Source organism: Dermacentor variabilis, chromosome 2 (assembly GCF_050947875.1).
Source record: "Dermacentor variabilis isolate Ectoservices chromosome 2, ASM5094787v1, whole genome shotgun sequence".
Classification (NCBI taxonomy): domain Eukaryota; kingdom Metazoa; phylum Arthropoda; class Arachnida; order Ixodida; family Ixodidae; genus Dermacentor; species Dermacentor variabilis.
In genome coordinates, this window is record NC_134569.1 from 126,511,658 (window position 1) to 126,531,862 (window position 20,205).

Sequence of the window (20,205 nt, forward strand, 5' to 3'; positions counted from 1 at the left end):
GAGCTGACCCCGCGCCACGTGGCTGCCGGTTATCCGCAGTTCTCTGAAGTGCGCCCCTTCCGGTTGGATTGGAACACGTGCAGCGGGCTGAAATAGCTGCACGCCGATCCTAACAGCATGTGCAATTTTCCTGAAAAAAAAAGGAAGGAAAGGCGTGCATTATAATCCGGTGAATACCATAATCAGACATATTGAGCTACGGTTACTGCATGAAAATCCTCATAGGGCAAGCCAAAAATGGATGTTTTAGACGGGAGATGAGGTGTGTTTAAAGCATTCACCATCCCCTAAGCTTCACCGAGACAGACACTGCCACTAAAAGGGTCACTATTTGGGTCACGATAGGGGTTAGGTGTGTGCGTGCTGACCGATTAACTTCGAGTTATTTGGCGAAGACCAATTTTAGAATCTATCGCGCGCCTTTTTTCTTTTCTTCAAGAAAATTGGGCCACAAATTGTCCGTGCGGTGCAATCGTACACGCAACCAAAATCGCCTTTGCAACTTTCATATGCTTTACCGCGTATCACGGATGTATTGCGGTGAAGCCGACTTCAGAAAACCGGCCGCCAATGCGCAACAAATGTATTAAGTCATTGCCCATTCGGGTGCGCTTTAGACTTATACTTTGTTTAGAAGCTTTAAGGTCACTTCTACATTAGTTTTCTACTTCGGACACTCAGATAGTGGACAGGCATTTAATTCAGGGGCATTATAGAGTAGGGCAAATACTGTCAATGAGGTTGCGGGATCAAATCCCAGCCACGGCGGCCGCATTTTGATGGGTGCGAAATGCGAAAACACCCGTGGTACTTAGATTTAGGTGCACATTAAAGAACCCCAGGTGGTCGAAATTTCCGGAGTCCTCCACTACGGCGTGTCTCATAATCAGAAAGTGGTTTTGGCACGTAAAACCCCATAATTTAATTTTTAATTAAATACTGTCAAATGAATCAGCGGTGGTTTTAAGTTTGGGCCCATAGAAATGCATAGATGCCGACCGGGATCTTTGGTTGGGATCAAATTAACTGAAAAATCGAATTAACTGTAGTCGAATTAACGGAAGCCTACTGTGTGTGGTTTGGCTTCTGTAAATTAACATCAATGTACATTGTGCTGTTCATCAAATTGAAATGCTTGTAAACTTCTTGGCCATGTTTGTCAGACAAGAAGATTAGCACTTGTTAGGATAGAGCAACACAAATTAATGTTGCAAACACCTGCAGTTTTGGCCATTTAATCAATAGCAATGTTCATCATTCAAAGGATGCTTTGCATAAAAAACATAACACTGCTTATGTTCTCATTGGGCGGAGTAAAGCCTGTAAAACGCTGTTCATGCCCATGCACAAACATAACTACAAGTTCGTTGCAATGTTTTTCTTTCACAGCATTACAAATATTGGGGTGCAGCTTCACTCTGCCTAAATGGACAGAGAATTGAATACTAATCTAGCTACATTTAAACCTCAATATAACGAACTTCAATATGACGAAATTCTCAATATAACAATGTATTTAAGTTTTCATAACCTCTTGTCCCTAGAACACGATGTAATTAGAACCTCAATTTAACAAAGTGTGTTTGCATGCGATTTCAGTGCAGTAAAACCCCATTAAACCATACCCGCTTAAACAGTAGTTTCGTTTTAAAAGTAGTAAAGTCAAATCCCCGACTCGGCGGCCATTGAAAATATGTATATGTATGAAATAATGTATTTTGTATCTGCATAAACCATACCAGCTTATTGCGTACGTATCGGGTTAGCACGTAGTGTTTCCACTTTTCGTTGCGCAAACACGGCGGTGCGTCGTCTCCATGGGGCAGCCCAGCAGAACAACAAGCCTCAGAGATCGGAACAACGGCCTCCAAGCGCCCCGTGCGTTTGCGCGTGAAGCCACATGAACATCACTGCGGCGCCGTGCCTTTATGGCCGTGCCAGAGATCGTTGCAGTCGTCGCGACGAGAACAGCACCCTGCAATGAAAACGGCGCCCCGCGACTTCTGCAGCGCTACCGCGCGCGTGCACGGAGAAAACGTAATGCCAACGAGGAATCTGCCATCCAAGTGTTGGCCGAGAAGAGGCGGCTAGCTGAAAAGCTGACTCGCAGCTTCGTGATTACAAAGAAGGCGCCAAATAAAACAACAGACAATCTCCTTCCTTCGTCTGTTGTTTTATTTGGCGCCTTCTTTGTAATCATGCATAACCAACTCGCCCACCAGCACGTGCTCGCAGCTTCAGTAATACCTGTGTCACACGGGCACATTTGGAAGGCCTTCCAGTCGACGGCCTTCGAAACGCCACAACTCTATCGACTCAAAGGAGTTGTCGCACTGCTACATGGCACTTTTGAAAGGCCGTTGAGCGGTTCAGGCGTTTCTCGCGAAATTGTGTGGCGCTGTGGATCTTTATTTTCGTTTTCATGTCACGAAAAGTTAAACAACATTAAAACCTCTTAAAAGCCCTACAATTTATTTTATGTTTGTTTATACAATAAAAGAATTTGTTTATACATCGCCATACATATATGTTTAGTTTTTAAGTTGTTGAGTAGCGAAACTGCAGCAACGTTTGCGCCGCTCGATGCGGCTGCCGTTTCGGTGTGTGTTTGCACATGTCAAGTGGCAAAAATACTTTATTGAATAATTAATAACACTCATTATATAGTATTTTTAGAGCATTTTGGTTTGATTTGTATTTTTCTAACCGTGAGTACGAGCACGCTGTGAACGAGAGGGCATGTACGCGCTGTTTCCGCTTCCGTTTCTCAAAGGCCATCGAGATTTTGATAGAGTTGCAAGGTGCTCCGTTGACTCGATAGACTATTGACTCGCCGGCCTTAGAAATGGCCCATGTGGCAGCTCAAACTTGACCTTTGAGTCAACTGACTATCGGTTGGAAGGCCTTCCAAACGCCCGTGTGACACGGGTATAAGTTTGTGGCCGCTGTCGTCGCTACTAGGCCGCCGCGGCATCAAACGAAAATAATACCCATGTCACACGGGCGTTTGTTCTTGTAGGAAACTCCTTAGAGTTTCCTACAAGAATTACTAGAGGGAACTCTGGCGCTGCAGTCGTTGTCCTACCATGGGAATGATGGGAAATACATGGATTTGTCTGATCTTCATGCTTGTGGATTCAGATGTTCTTGTGGCTTTGTATATTACGCTTTATAAATCTTATTGTCGTATATTTCAGCGCAATCTATATTCTTCGAAGTGCAGAAGACGCCGGGAACGCATACAATTGCTATTAATTGCAACGATTGAGCTTGTCCAGGTGGCCAAATCGTAACGCGCCAAGCGCCTCAAGGCACTGGCATGCCCGTGAGAAATTCATAAGGGGGTTTCATTCGCTTGTCGATACATGCGTTTGTGGCTTAATGGTTTCAATATCAGACTTCTGTGCTAGAGTCCCTGTGTTCGAATCCTGCCGTCGGGCAATTTTAATGATGTTTATTTAATTATTTATTATGCAATATACTGTTGAAAATGACGAGTTTACGAAGTCACATAGCCGTTTGAAGCCAAAAGAACGAAGTTCAGGCAAATCCATGTACTTCCCATAATTCCCATGCTGAAGCAACCGCTCCCACTGCAGCTCCCGTAGACAATAGCGCCGGAGTTCTCTCTAGTAATTTTTGTAGGAAACTCCATGATAAAATCCACAATCGAATTCAAAATCAGCGGCGTCTAATGAGTCAATCTTCATAACACACGCTAGTTGAGAGAAAGCGATAACGGCAGCCACTTCTCCTAGCTTGCGAACTTCACGCGTTACTGCGAATCGCAGTTTAGTGCTAGGTTAGAGCCGTCGCTTCGATTGGTGCCGCCATGTTTGCCGACGCATAACTTTTGGGGCCGCTATTTGGGCTCCCGCTAAATCGGTGAAATAGCGTTCCCAACGCAAAACCCAAAGGCGGTTTGCGTCTTGCGCATGCGCAGTGGCTTCGACGCTATTTCTTTGGGGCCCCAAAACGTTTGGGGCCCCTATTCTAAACCTCTCTAATGTTTACAACAAATGAAACTTGAGCTCCGTTTTCTCAGCTTTCATTCTTTTGTGCAGTTGCTTGCAGTCATCCCAGTGCCATTTTACAACGAATGAAGACAAAATCATCCTGTCTTTCGCACTTAGATCCTGAAACATTGATGAGTGCAGTAAAGATGGCCATTTTTAACTGTACCTCATAAAAAAAAAAATTGTAATGGGTTTTTTAAGACAATATGCAAAGAAAAGCTGAAAAAATATTTTCATGCTCATTTTGGCATTTAGAAAACAAACCAATAGCTTTATTGCACAGAATGGGCCTTTGAGGACATGCAGATGTGAGAATTTTGGCCAACTTATGTGCAATTAATTTGGGGATGACCATTAGAGGCTGTCAATTGTTTTAACTCGAAATCCGTAATAGATAGCACAAAACTAATTTCAGTTATATCAGCATAACAAATCACACCTGCATGCCATATGTCGCCAATTTATTCCCATAAATAAAAAGAAAACATTTTCATTGCCACGTCCCCCCTTAACGAGGTTTCACTATATAATGAAATTTCGCTTCCGCAGCGAAGGAATGCCGGACAATAATGGAAACTTCCGCAGACGCAGATGGTCAAATGATTGAATTACAAGTGGCTGCTTACAAACGCACCACCCAAGTAGGACACAGCACGACAAGAGCGACCGCCAAAGTGGAGCCGCATCATGTTCAGTATAAAGTCCAAGTGTGATAAGATCCTATCGCCCCCCCCCCCCCTTTTTTTTTATTTTGCACTTTGTGCTTTAGGCGCGACTGAAAGTGTGCTAAGGTGAAAAAGAAAAATTGTGGCTTCACGCACGATTGCCGTCTCCCCGCAGGAGAAACGGAAAGGGGAGGGGAGTGAGCTTGCTGTAATGCGATCAGCGTGCGCGAAGGTGGGTGCGGGTGGGATAAGTCGACGCGCATCGAGATTTCTGGTGCGTGTCTTGGCCGTGGCTGCGCATTGTTGTAAGCGCGGCTGAGCGCATGCGCAGCCGTGCACCCTGCTGTAGGGGTAATCTGCCACTTCTACAAAGAGTGGGTGTGCGGAAACGGTGTGGGATCATGTAAGCTGTCCTCCTGCGCGTTTTGTACTGAAGGTTATGTAATCTCGAGTTTCGGTGACTCGTCGGAGGGAGAGGCAGACGAAGCATTTGCTCCCCGCTGCCGGCGCTTTTCATGATAGCGTTGTCCCAGTACAGGCGATGCTATCAACCGCGGGGGCGGAGTGTACGCGAAAGCATGGCTGGTTTCGCTTAATTCTTACAGCTTATGTGAAGATATCGTCAGTGCGGCATGAAACCGTGTCATTCGTCGCCGACTCCGAAATTGATCAAGTTTTCTCATTCAAATTTGCATTTTTCGATTGCCCGATGATTCGGGAAATTCTGCGTCCCCTTTCCGTGTAAATCGATCGACGACAGTACTTATTTGTGTAAAAGGTCGAATTTCAATATAACGAAATTTCGATACAACAAAGCAAATTGCCAGTTTTACCTACTTTGTTATATCGAGGTTTAACTTATTGCACAACTTGACAGGGCAAGATACAGCCTGCTTTGCTCTCTCTAGCTATGCTAACACTAAGCACACCACTGATGTGTGACTGCAGCCACTCCAGTTATGGTTTTCAGTACACAGTACTTTTGAATGTGCAGTGCACATCACGAGCTGCAACGTCTGATACTATGGCTCAAACGTTAGTTGAAAGGAGACTGCATTGATCATTGCAGTAACTGTGCTGGCAGTAGCGGGCACAAGATTTTGTACAGTAAGGGGCAGTATTCTTCCTCGGTGGCAACCACATTTCAATTTGCCTTGCAGCTGATCACGACCACACGGCGGGACTACAGCGGTCTTCAACAGGAGATGCTGCGCATCCAGCAAGAGAATGAGTCGGCCAAGGAGGAGGTGAAGGAGGTGCTTCAGGCCCTGGAGGAGCTGGCCGTCAACTACGACCAGAAGTCACAGGAGGTGGATTCCAAAAACCGCGAGTGCGAGTCCCTCGGTGAGGAGCTCAACCAGAAGCTTTGCCAGCTCAACTCGGCCCAGAACGAGCTGCAGCAGATGAAGGACCACTCGGTGCACCAGAAGAAGCGCACCAACGAAATGTTGACCTCGCTGCTCAAGGACCTTGCCGAAATCGGCATCGTCCTGGGTGGGCCCGCCGGAGAAGCCAAGGTCAGTGACAGCTCTTTGACTTCAATATTCATTGATTGCTTTTATTGTGTATGATGATACGTACAGTTTTCGTGCATCCAGACTTTATCCTGTGCGAATCTATATTTAGGTGCCAGTAACTGCAACCAGCCGTCATTATTGTGTGTCATCATTGCTTGTAATGTGACTTGATTCCTAAAATTGCCTGGAACAGCAAAAAACAACAATGGAACCATCAGTTAATGTGTATATGCAGTTGAACAAGTGTAGCTAAATGAAAGGGAAAGTCTTTATCATCCACCCACCAGTAACCAAAGTTATAAAGGAAAGCCACACGAGTTTCTTCAAAAGAAAGGTCTGCAGTTGAACAATTTGTCCTGGTCTGGGGACCAAACTCGGGGCCAGTGCTTTTCCGGAGCTGTCTCTCTACCATCTGAGCTAATCGGGAGGCTAGTAGATTACAGAGCGAGGCTGAATTAATCGAAAGCACTAAGCACAGGAACACAGAACATTGCAAATCATGATTTCATGATTCTTCCTCCACCTTGCGGGCTTCACAGAACTGATCTGAAAAGCGTAGTTGGGTCTTGAATGTGTAGCGTGTTGTGTAGCCTTCTCTGAAAGAGCACAATAGAGAATTTTTTCCTGGTATATGTCAGCTTTTGATTTATTCTATTTCTTTCCACTCGCATTGGGGCCACTTGTTTCAGTCTACATGATACGCTGTACAAGTCATCTCTGCATGTGCTTGCACTCTTGCGGCATATCTGGCAACTGAATTGCAATGCCAAGGCATAAATTGAGGAGGCTACAGATTCATACCATACCAACAGTAATCTTAATGTAAGACATAGTAAAATGTGGAACTTCAGATTCCTGCTTGGTCAAAATAAAATGAGTGCTCATCTAAAGTTTAAACAAGCATACACCGTATTTGCGTGATTCTAATGTGCACCTTCTTTAATAAGCAGTACGTTTAAGTTTGCATGTGCATTACAATTGTAACTATTTCTACTTAAAATCAAAAACGAAACATACACTTACTTACTAAAGAAAAGCTCATTGCGAAGTAGCTAGCCACGCTGCTATCGAACGGACACTGTTGTTTTATACCTTGGTTTGCAATTGCCATTTTACAGTTTGCTGTACGCCTGTCGTAGTGCTTCTGCTAAGCTACATTTCGTGGAGGTAGTCCAGTGGCAGGATGGGAGAGAAAGCCATTTTAATTGTAAGGCATCCTTCAAGCATAAGGTGATCCTTCTGGCAGAACAGAGTACCCGGGTAGGGTCGCATGTGTTACGCGTTTGCGAGATTTGCATCCAGAACTGGTGGTGACAAAGGAACTTCTCATGCATTAAATGGAACTGGAGATGACTTTCTGTAGTCGATAGACAGAGAAGAGGAGGTGTCATGGGTCTTCAACAGCGACTAGCCATTAACATTCAGCTTTGTCCACCATAAGAGATAACGGGTTCTGTTACTTGATGTGCGCGGTAGAATCGGCACTAAGTTCTTTACAGTGAAGCTGTTAAGGGGCAGTTCCCCCAGGATTGTGTCCATGTGTAGACACAAAACTCCCCATACATGGGCTGATTCCAAAGATTAGTGCATTGCCGGGCCGACCCTTGGCGGAGGTGAAGCAGGCGTTAAGCACTCCCCATACGTGGGCCGATCTTGAAGATAGTGCAATGCCGGAACGATTCTCAAAAGGATTCCTGCTGTGTGATTTTTGTGCTTCTGTAGGTTCAGAATGGCAGCTTTTTACAGTTGACTTCCATGAATTCGACTCCAGTTAATTCGATTTTTCGGTTATTTCGATCCTGAAGTTAACATTGGCTGGATAACTTTAACTTGGTTGGTCATCATGCACAGACCTGATCCCAATGGTCACTGCAGTGGTGACTTTAGTGGCAGCATTCTTTTTAGCGGTGGTTAGGGTACAGGGATGGTACAGGGAGTGTGTCAAACAGGTGTCATCTCTCGTTGAAAACACCCATCTACAATTTGCTGTTGCCTTAGGAAGACTTATAAGTTATATCAGTAGCTCACAATGAATCATTTCAATATTTACTTGATTTTAACGCACACCATTTCTTTCTTCCTATGAAAATTGGTCTAGAAATTGCTTGAGCGGTGCAATCAGCTGATACTAAACCAACACCATGCTTGCTGCATTTACAACCTCCTACTGTCAGAGCCAGCTTAGCCAGCGTCATTGCCATTGCCATCAGGAGATCGTGATCGTGACCATGGATGTCAAGAGGATTAGCTCACGTGTAGTGAGGCAATAACAGTGCGCTGCTTTTAGTCTCATTACAAAAGTACATTAAACGATAAGTTATTCTACATGTTCAGCTAGCAGCGACAAGTTGTGTCACATGTTCTTGGCATTCCGGAGAATCGCATGCGTCGCGTGCAAACTAACGAAGTGGATAGTCTAGGTGTGGGCCACCCTCCCATGTGCAATTGTTGCAGATTTGTTTTGTGTGATTTCTGTATGGAGGATGAGATGTTGTGGTTCTTCATTGAAAGCAATAAAGTTTTGTCTGAGAGAGATGGCGAATGACGTTATGTAAATAAAGCTCCATTCTGTTAAGGTAAAGCTTGCTGCTATCGCCTTTTTCTTTTTTTTTTCTTTGTCAGAGTCAAGGATACGCTATGTTTTCCTTGCTAGAATCGAGTGCATGTTCGATTTCTGCTTTATTTGGGAGCTCTGTCATCTTTATGTTAGTTTTATACTACGAAACCATAAAAAGTAGGTGAGTTCAATTCAGGGGCGTATTGTCAGGGTCAAATTATTGAAAGTTGACTGTATTAATTAATTTACATTACAAATAAATTTTTATCTGAAATTGTATTTAATTTGTGAATTTGTATTTAATTTAATTTGTGAATTTAATTCTTTTTCTGTATGAATGTACTTTCGGTGGCCAGGAATAAAAGTGAACAAGTTCTAATTTTCTTTGACTTTGAACGGTGTTTGCGCCTACCACGATGCCTGACTGTGTGGAAAGGGGTTAAGGAAACATACACAGATAAAAAAGATTTCATTCAACACCATTCCAAACATTTATTCTGTAAGGAAGAAGTGCGCCGTGCAAAGCTCCGCAGCCGTATCGCCAGCGCTACTGAAGTGGAGCTCGGGCTAGACGCTGTTCCTGGTGTGACTGGCTAAGCTTACGCTGTTGTGTCTTTCTGTTGGCATCCTTCGTGTTGTCCACAGCCATGTCGGACTTCTTTGCCATAATTCCAATTTTATTTACTCTTCACATACAAGACCTACATACTGAAAGCTAACATAAAAGCCCTGTCTCTGTGTTCACATTTAATTTTGCCCAAAAAACTGTTCCCTCCCTCCCTTTTTCTTTATATATCTAAGTTCTATCACTTCACATTTTCCTGCACACGCCGCTGACTGACACTGTAGTGTGACATTTTTCACATTTTATCCTTACAGCCAGCCACTGATGTTAACGGCAAGATCGAAGAAGAGTTCACAGTGGCTCGGTTATACATTAGCAAGATGAAGTCGGAGGTGAAGGCACTGGCTCAGGTGAGTGCATGAAGCACACAGCATTGATTGCAGTACTCCGTCGGCTATGCCCATTCCATCCCTGCCACATACTCGCACTGCACAAGTTAAAGACTGATCATAATCTATCAACTGAACTGCTCACTGGCTGCTACACAAGTTGAGGAAGCATGCACTCTTGTACGCAGTGCATTCACACTTATCCACTGTAAACTTCAGAAGCAAGATATACATTGCAAAGTCTTTATAAATTAACAAACTTGCTGAACCAAGAAAGAGTGCCTTGCTGTATGGTGCTGGCTAAAAGGCTGCAATCAGCAGGATCAGTGTTGCCTAAATGTAAAAAAAAAAAAAAAAAAAAAAAAAAAAAAAAAAAAAATCACCCTGGCTGGTGAAGAATCATTCGAGTGCCATTATAAGAGTGATTAAAGAATATAAGTTTATGAACAGTTAAAATTAAATACACTTCATGACAGTAATTAGTTGCATTGTTTAAGTAAAGCAGTGAACCAGTGGCTTGGCATAAAATTTAGACTTCTTAGTGGAGATCAGCTTTCTCATGTAGCTGTGACACAGCATTTCTGTAAATTTGATTGAACTTGGGAGCTTCAAGAGCAGTCTATTTGACTGCCATGTTAAAGTAGCCGTACAACATGTTTGTTGCTTTCCTCCGTTGTCTTACCGCCTAGATACATTGGCATCCTTTGTTTTTTGTGCCTTAAAGGTAATTCACTGTGATATTTTCCATATCCCTTCAGCGCTGCCACCAGCTGGAGTCATTCCAGTCAGACTGTAACAAGAAGATAGAGTCCAACGAGAAGGATTTGGCTGAATGCCGTCTCCTGATTAGTCAGTATGAAGCCAAGATGAAGTCTCTGCAGGAGTCGATGAAGGACATTGAGAACAAGAAGCGTGCCTTGGAAGAGTCGCTTGATGAGCTCAATGAGGAGTGCGCCAAACTCAAGGCAGCTGGTAAGGTTCAGAAATATTTGCAAAGTAATAGGTGACATGCTCATTTGCGTGACCAAGTTCTTTGCAAAGTGCAGTGAAGTTGCGCTCTGGACTAGCAACAAAGCCATGCTTGCAAATAGATCAGCTGAGCTGGTGTATAAGCATCCATCAAACAGCAGTGCCAGAACAGTCAGTAACGGAAGTAGTAGATTGCGAGTTGCATTCGAGGTGGCTCCTTTGGAATTTCTAGTTAAATGGTCTAACGATTAGTACTAAAGCCAAAAAGCAATAGTCTGACTTGATTATACACTGCTCCTGGTGCATTGATTGTGTAATGCTGGAGTTCTCTTACACAACCAAGCAGTGAGTGCTACTGTGCCCACGCTGCACTGATAATAATTATGCGTTGATCATGTTGTTTTGAAGTTATCCTTGTGGAAGAGATCCAGGCATGCTGCTTGCATCATATGTAAATTAAGCATGGTTCTGTAATCAGAGTCAATGGTTGTGCTATTTTGTCGCACTGGGCATGTTAAACTTGTGGTTGCACTTGAGGACAGCGTGGATGCAAATTCCCACTGAGAAACATCATTAGAAGCCTTAAAGTGGCTTCCTTCAACTCTTGGCACAGTCATACCTGAAGTCCTGAACTCGCATCCAACACAGAATACCTTTTGTTATATTTTATACAGTGGAACCTTGACACAACGAAGATGTCAACCAAACCCAAACTGGAAATTTAGCTGAGACTGAATCTGAAACTGAACTGATATTTTTAGAATGTGCCTGAACTCAAATCAAACCTCAGAAAATAATAATAATAACGTTTACCAGTGCAACATGAGATGGTTCCAGTATGTAGTATGGTCAGTAGCATATATTGGTGCTCAATAGATAAGTGATTCTTCAAAATAGTTACTTCTTTAGTTGGCATATCTCACTAGCAGATTGTTACGACTCGCGAGTTGCATTGTGTGCAAGAATGGAGGTAGATCGAGGCAGAAATGCTTGCACTTCTGAACTCGGCCGTGCCAGCTCTGTCCCACGGTCTAAACTTTGTTCCAAGGATTCCGCAGAATCACCGTTTCTGTTTAAACTTCCAATTTGGCAGTTATTGGTCGTTTGCTACTATTACTAGATAAACAGTAAAATGCACACACCAGGGGCGCGATCGCAGATCATTGTTAGGTGCGTTCGTTCGGTTTCTGGCGCACGTGATTGGCTGATGTCGCAGGGCGCGGCCACATTTTTGGTGACATCAAAATGATGACACGCTCCTGTCAATCATCTTGAAATCAAGCACGTCGTCTGCTAGGAGCCGAACACGACGGGAGTTGTGAAGTTGAAGCTTTCTTACGCTCGTTACAAGACCAGCTTCGCATCGTACGTCTGGTAGATTGGATTGGATAGAAACGGCAGCTGGGGCCCCGGAATGGCATATTCGGATCCAATCCATAGTTTAATTCGAGAAAATACTTGTGGTGCTTGTGATGGGAACTTTGGTTGTTGCGTTAGCGTTGCCCGAAGAGGAAGGAGAGTGGTTGGAAGTGCGAAACGCGTTTGAAGACATGACAGAAAGTGAATTCCAGCGTTGCTTTCATTTCTTGAAACAACAGTGCGTTGGTTGTGCAGCGAATTCGACCCCATAATTGGGTGCCAGCGAGCCAGTGGAATGTTGTTGTTGCCTCTTGAAATGTGCGCCACTGTTCCTGTCTTTTCTTTTCATTTCTTTTCTCTTTTTTTTCCTCGCTGTGTGCGACACCACCTAGGAATCACGCAAGGAAACTAATAGTTATAAAATTGTAGTACAGTCGCCGACCGTTTATTCGGACCTCACGGGGACTGCGGAAATGTCCGAATAAACAGGTGTCCGAAAAAGCAGATTAAGAAAAAAAAAAAAACAATGAAATCCTTTATTTCCACGCACTTATTCGGGCTCGGCAGTAGGCTTGGAAGAAATCGTGAGTGCGCTGTTGCACGCTGTTCCGTTTACGCGCAATCAGATAAGCCTGAATCTCGGAGAGGGTCGTACGGTCACTATAGGTGGCTGAAAGCACAGTCACTGCTTGTGCACGCTCCGCATGCGACGGCAGCGTAGCACATGGTGCGTCATCTTCCGACTCGGAGTCATCGTCCGGCGGTGCAGCAGAAACCTGACGAATGATCTCGCCGTCGTCGAGTTCTGCGCATGTCAGTACAGCAGTGTCAGCACGTGTGAAACTGTCAAATGAGACGGTGTCCGGAATCGCAATGCAACCACTGCGCAGGTCTCGGCAGAACATTTTCCGTGTCAGTAGGGAGCACATCGGAAAGCAACAAATCTTAGGCCTCCCGGCACCCGCTTGCCGGCATTCTCCAGCGCAGTCTGCGCGGGCACTGTCGGCGCCATTAGACACTTGACGCGATGTTTCCATACGCTGCGTTGGATCACCAGTCGCAGAAACGAAAAACGTCGCCTGCTCGCAGTGTCGTGCGCGAAAGAAACAAATCAGCTGCTGGATTGTCTTGACATGGCATACTAAGCTGAAACCGGAACTGCTGTACGACCACTCTGTCGAACCAGGCAGAAACGATGGTGATGAACGGGGATTTCCAGTAGCGCCACTTCGTGGGGCAGCAAGGAGGCTCCGTTCAAAACAAAAATGGCGTTCAGCAAGTCGAACTAAGCGCCGGTCAGAGTCGGTGCATGATGCCCTCGATCGAGTTGGCTCAAGGAGTGTCCTAAAAATCAGACGAGAGGTTGCGAGGTGTCCGAACTTTCGGCAGTTGTTATACATTATGGTCTATGGGGAGAATGGCGGTGCTGCGAAGCTGACCGAATAATCGGGCATGTCCGAATTTTTGGAGTCCGGAAAATCGGTCGGCGACTGTAGTCATACATATTACTATTAGAGAATGTGTTTAAGCTTGAGAAAAAAAAAAAAATTTTAATGCAAGGATATCATTCATTGGAAGATGAGAAATATTTCATTTTGTAGTATATTGTCTGAAAGCAGACGACAAACGAGGCAAGTAAACTTCCAGGGAGTTCACCACTTGCCGATTGGCTGCTCTCTCCCTTTCGTTCTCACAAACTTTGCATACTGCCCACTTCGTGACATTGCAGCAACCGAACAGAATGTGTATCGAACAAAGGTCTCTGGTCACGCCCCAGTATACAAGAAGAGCAAAAGTGACGATGTTCTTGAAAAGGTAAAATAGGAAAACCAACAGGTTCATCAGTACGTCTTCTTGTAACAATAACACTACGGTTGCTAATATGAATGCCGTCACCATCTCGGTGCGCTGCAACAACGGCACTTAACGGCACGGGAAATGGGCCTTCTGTTGCGTGCCTTGGTTTAATGTATGTTTGCTGCCTCGTAGCAGATTGCAATGCTCTTCCATTTTTCAGATCTTTCCCGTGGTATAACATGCATGAGTTGGACTTTCTTGTCTGTACTTAGTCAATGCAAGACTTCATGTCATGTGCAGCAAGACTGCCGCAGTATTTATCACAAACTGTTCTTGCTCGTCATTCAGAAATACCAGTGGGCCTCACATGCTTTCATTAAAAAAAAATTAAATAAATAAGAATGCAAAAAACTAAGTGAGATGTCAATTGCTAGCTTGTTTCATTGGTAGTTTTACTGCTTGGAGTTGCAATTTATGTAACACAGTGTGAATGTGGGCATTCTCTCTCTCAAAAAAGAGAGAGGGGGGCTGCGAGCTCTGAACCATGTGGCTGCTGTTCACGTTGTCTGCATCTCAACGCCCAAATCTTATAGTAGTTTCATTCAAATACTGTAAGGGACAGCAACAGTCCTTGCAGTCTATAGGGAAAAACGTTGATGCAAATGGAGACTCGTCCGAATGATTCTGGTTTAGCAGAACCACAGTCGTTGCGCAGACAATCAGGTTCCTGGGTGAACACTCGGAGGAGGTCTCTGCTGTACGATAGTTACCAACTATTGAGTAAGCATGTGTCATCTTAGGCAGCCTATGTATTCGCTGTCTCTATTTAGCCAAAGCAATATATTATTTGACCGATCTCAGCATGTTTGGATTCCTTCAAAATTATGTAGTATAGTTGTAAATTACTGCCATAGTATTGCCTTTAGTTCTTTTCATGAGCACTGCATTACTCTTTTTTCATTACTTTTATTGTTATTGCGTATCAGATGTGGTTGTTTTGTATGACATCTGGTGTATAAGTATCAAATAATGTAAACAAGCCCTTTATTGATGAAGAGACTTCACAAAACATTTCATTTCACTCTTCTTTTTAAAAATTGTGAGTGTTCGATATTTGATTCGATATTCAACAGTCAGTCTTCTCAACTATTCATATTCGGTTCTGTTAGAAAGTGTCGCTATTGGAACACCTCCATAAATTTCTACTGTGGCCATGGGCCAGGGAGCCCATTCCTGCCACCTCCTGACAAAACCTGCATATGTGCCATAATGACGAGCCAGTAGCACTGTGTAGCGTATCACGATCATAGGACAAGATAACGTTTACTGTGCTGAACCCATTCAGGGTTATGAGTGAAACGGTTTGCAAACCATTTCAAATTTTTACTTTTCCAAACTGGAACTGAACTGGAATGAGATAGGAGCATGTTGAAACTGCACCGAACCAGTATTTTTTTGGTTTGACACACTGGGTATAACAAATGCAGATATAAATAATTCAATTTAACATTTGCTTGGCCATGCTTTTTAATTTAGTGAAATATTTCCCTGTTACAACAAAACCAAAAATGCGGGATCCATCGACCTAACCTCGCGTGCAAGTTCAGAATGGGCCATTTCGAGTTGCCTTTGCTGAGTATTTGTCATTATTGATACCAGAATACATATATATATAGAACTGTCAGCAAACAAATATACTATTTGCTATAAGTTATATAGTCTTGGGTCTTGCAATTTTGGCTTTGCTACCACAAATTACTCACTGAAATAAAGAGCAGCCAGCCAGATTCCTGGTTCATTTCGTTGTATCCAATAATTCGTTATAACCGCCACATCCGTCATAAGGACACCATTGTTATACCCACTATTTGATATAAACGTATTTTAATGAGAAACATTTTGTTTACGTTATTGTATTCATTAATTTCTTGTATCTGTGTTCAGCATATCGAGGCTCTACTGTATTGAGTTTCAGCTGTACTAATACTGCAAACAAGAGCTTGTAAACCTTGGTACCCTGTGCGCCTTACGCATTTGATGCCACATTCTGTTGCAGAGGAGATGCACATCATGACCTCTCGGGAGAAAGAGAAGGAGAAGGACTCTGCCGAGAAGATGAAGGAGGCCCTCGAGCAGCAGATAGAGAAGCACCGCGACGCCCACCAGAAGCAGCTGAGCTCACTGCGGGACGAGATTGCCGACAAGATCGGCCACATCGACGCACTGAAGGACACCAACCAGAAGTTGTCGCTGGCACAGGAGCGGCTGCAGCAGGAGTACGACCGGCTCAAGCAGGAGGAGCAGGAGAAGAGCCACAAGTTGCAGGAGCTGCAGTTCCTCAACGCACGTCGCGAACAGGCGCGCCAGGACCTGAAGGGTCTCGAGGAGACAGTCTCCAAAGAGCTGCAGACGCTGCACAACTTGCGCAAGCTCTTCGTGCAGGACCTGCAGAGCCGGGTCAAGAAGGCCAACCAGGGTGAGGACGCTGACGACTCCGGCGGTGGCGGCTCCCTAGCCCAGAAGCAGAAGATTGCCTTCCTCGAGAACAACTTGGACCAGCTCACCAAGGTCCACAAACAGGTTTGTGCTGCACATTTCTGATGCGCTTCTCTCCATGGGTCTCGTTCAAAAACTTAGTTGGTGCTCGTCGTGGTGACTGAGTGGCTCCAATTTGCTGATGATGCTGCTGCCAAATATGAGGTCACAGGTTCGTTCAATTTTCAGTTACTGTGGCATATCTGCCAACTCTCACAACTGTTCTGTAAGGTTTACGAATTTGGTCTGATTTTACTATTTTATGAATGTTGCGTGAAGTTTTATGAAAAACTAGTTCTGTTTGTGAAAACGTTTTGCTCATCAGTATAGGAACATTCCATTGTAGGTCTTCTGATGATGTGAAGATGGCATAGCAGTACTTGCTGTGAGCGAGTCTATTCAGACATGCTTTCAGAAGCAGGTAAAATGAGCAACAGTAAAGTTGATGAAGTCGCTTTGATCTAGAAACAGTGTATTGCTTGTCAAGGTCTGCTGTTTCAACATTGCTGTTTCTTGTGTGCTACATCTAAAGGTAAATCATCATTAATAAATTGAGTATGTGTCCCACAAAAATGTGCAATCAGGGCAAGCTTAAAATATGTGCTACCCTCCCTCGGTGGATCCACAGGATTTTTTACCAATTTTGAAGGGCACAGGTTTGCAGGTATGCGTTGGTTAAATTTTAGTGGCGGCTGAATCCGGGAATACTCGCATACATGGTCTTAGGTGATCATGCCCAGTGATAAATGTTAACCTGGAGCTTTTCCCTCATGGCCAACACTGCAGCTGTGGCATGTAAAGCCTGCTATTGGTAATGTGAGGAAGAAATTCAAATATGATGCTCTGATGGGCCAGCAACAGGTCTCCTGTTGCATTTTGGGAATCTCAAACAGCAATGGATGGCATGGAGGACAACTAGCTTTGGGAGAGTGCCAATGAGGCAAGCTCGCCAAACAATGATGACAGCTGAAAGTTGAAGTTGACAGTTGAAAGATGAAGTTCAAAGTGCTAGTGGTTGTGACATTCTGCATAGCAGTCATAGTGCAGTTTGAGGCTTCAGTAAGTAGCCATTGGCCTGCCTTGTGTAAGGCCTGCACCCTGTTAAATATCTGGAAAGTGCAGGCTTTACATGAGTAAATACAGTAATTTTGTCTTGTACAACATTCTTTTTGGCTTTGAATAATTCACACAAATATCTCCTGTCCCTAGAAGTTTGCAGTAACATGGTTCAACTGTAGTCATCAACTGATACTTCTCAATTTGACAGCACACGCCACATGAGACATGGGTGCTAGGTGTGAGGAAAGCTTGTCGTAGAAGTTTTTTTTCATGGGAGCAGAGTTTTCTTGTGCCTTTGTCTAAAATCTTGCGCATTGTGGTCACTTTCCTTCTCGGTCCTGTTTGTTGCAGTTGGTGCGTGACAACGCCGACTTGCGCTGTGAACTGCCTAAGCTGGAGAAGCGCTTGCGAGCAACCATGGAGCGAGTTAAGGCTCTGGAGAGTGCTCTGAAAGAAGCGAAGGAAAGTGCCATGCGCGACAGAAAGCGGTGAGTGCCTGGTTGCTTTTTTCTTCCCCTTATATAGCGCAGCTTTTCTAAAGGTCTTCACACAACGGCATGTATGATGGAGCTGGAGAACAGCTGGTCTCAAGCACTTGCCTGGCAGGTGCAGCTTGCATCACCAACTGCGTTTCAGAAAAACCTTGCCAACACTCCCTAGGAAAATACAAAATTTTTTAGAATATGGTAGGCTCGTATTTGATGCAGTGCGCTTCTGTACGTTCAGGTGCAATACAAAGGCGGCAGATAGAGTGGATGCACACGAGCACTATCTTTGACGTATTGCACTGTTTGAGACGTGGCATTGGTATGTATGAACACAGATGTCACTCGTGGTTAATTGGAGATGCCGTGCACAGTGTAAGTCAACATTCGGGTACTCTTATTATTTTACGAGCAGAAATAATAATTGCTGGCTGATATGCACAGGACTCAATATTATTATTGTGGATTACGGAAAACTTGAATCGTCAGTATATTTTAGCATGTTTGGAAAAGCCAATTGGAAGGTCACCTTTGTTTCTGCCAGGAAAATTCATCTATGCATTTATAGGGAGGCTAGTAGCTAACCGGAAAAATAGAAGAAATAGGCTGCTGAATTAAAGAAAAAAAAAGATCTGCAGCTCGGTCTTGTCTCCAGGATTTGGAAATGCTAGATCTGGCCAAGTAGCTAGAACAGGTGAGATACACGATTCAGTGTAGCATTTAGTTATGGACGCCATGTACAACCTAATCACAGCTGGTAGAAAGTAACTCTTACAAATATTTGATCAACACAGGTGCTGTAAAAAGCACAAGTCACCTTTCTTGGAAACATAAGTGTTGTGGACCATTTGGGAATTTCCATCCAGAACGTCAGTTAAAACCTGGCAATATTTGAAAATGTGGAAATGTGTGGTACACACCCTGGGCAGAAATTTCGGTATGTTTAGGCTGAGCTTAGACATGCACAGCAAGCAGCTGGTTGGTAACTCATATGAGTAGCCAATATATGTTTCAGGAGCAACTCAAGATGCGATGGACATTGCAAAAGCAAAAGCGAGCTATGGGCAACATTTTTTTATCTGTTACAATGCGAGCAAGCATTAACAAATGTCACTTCCAATTGTGGGTAATTATATATATGGCTGAGGAATGGATGAGAGATAATATAGTGGTCAGTTTGAAACTGTTACTTGCTTTCAAAGATAAGAAGGGAGTCAGGTTCGTGTAAATGTTTGCTGTTGCTTTGTTTTGCCCTGTAAATGTCAAAACATCTCTTGCTTGCCCTTCATGCCATCTTGTATACTATTGGTGCCATGGCTACATTATGCACGCATGCAACATTTCAGCTACCAGTATGAGGTGGATCGCATCAAGGAGGCTGTCAGGCAGAAGAACCTGGCCAGGAGGACGCACATGGCACAAATAGGTGGGTGCAAGTGGCTGTGTTGATTCTGCTTGGCTGTGCGTGCACATTTCATCACTACATGACTATTTGATGTTGAAGCGGATCCTTTACCCCTCTGTGCAAAGTACAAAGTATGTGCACTATGTACACATTAGTTTGGCTGTCACAGTCTACTGGTGAAAGGGTTCTTGAGAGCCACAAGGCCACACACCGCTGCAGGCTCAGTGTGCCAATCAGCGACTTGCCTTGAAAATCTGCCCACACCAATGGCAGCGTTCCCGTGTAATGCAATCTGTTGAACATCCACGGTCTGTGGGGGCTGTGGATGTCATCATGTCCTGTTCAGTAAACATGTGCTGGCTTCGTGCCTTACTCCAAAGATGCTCCAAAGATGCCCTACACCTGGCTGCCTCCTCGCACTACGTTGATGAGTTCTGCATAAGTGTGGGCGGGAAATCGCATCCACTGGGCCTTTTTCACATGGGCTGGATTATGCTGGGTGATGTGTGCAGATATACTAGCATGGTAAAGCCATCTCTTCCTCTGTCAGATATATTGCTTTCAATGTTGCTGCACCGTGTAATCCCTTATTATTAATGCAAGTTATCCTCACATCTACATCACCAGCTCCCTCTCATGTTGCAGCATCAGCTTATACTGTGGTCAAATCATGCCTGTTGGACTATAGCACACACTCTGTACTGTGGATGTTGTACTGATCTTGTCAAGGAACGTCAGTAAATAAACTTATCTTCAATCTGCTAACAAGATAGCTCTGCGGTGATAACTGTAATCACCACTTGTGTACCCACGCTGTTTCTGTATGCTCCGCAAGCTAAAACTGAGGGCCACTGCTAACAGTTCTCCCTTCTGTCACACATTTAGCT

General features: G+C 44.2%; 1 protein-coding gene across 1 annotated transcript in view; it reads left to right on the forward strand.

Annotated features, from left to right (window-relative positions):
- The window catches only part of LOC142572666 (kinesin heavy chain-like), a 164,619-nt gene that overhangs the window by 135,023 nt on the left and 9,391 nt on the right, over nt 1-20,205 (forward strand). Inside the window, exons 13-18 of the mRNA XM_075681949.1 lie at nt 5,842-6,198; nt 9,635-9,730; nt 10,468-10,681; nt 15,891-16,414; nt 17,780-17,916; nt 19,260-19,339. Of these exons, the coding sequence (XP_075538064.1) occupies nt 5,842-6,198; nt 9,635-9,730; nt 10,468-10,681; nt 15,891-16,414; nt 17,780-17,916; nt 19,260-19,339 (1,408 nt within the window). The remainder of the gene's footprint in view (nt 1-5,841; nt 6,199-9,634; nt 9,731-10,467; nt 10,682-15,890; nt 16,415-17,779; nt 17,917-19,259; nt 19,340-20,205) is intronic.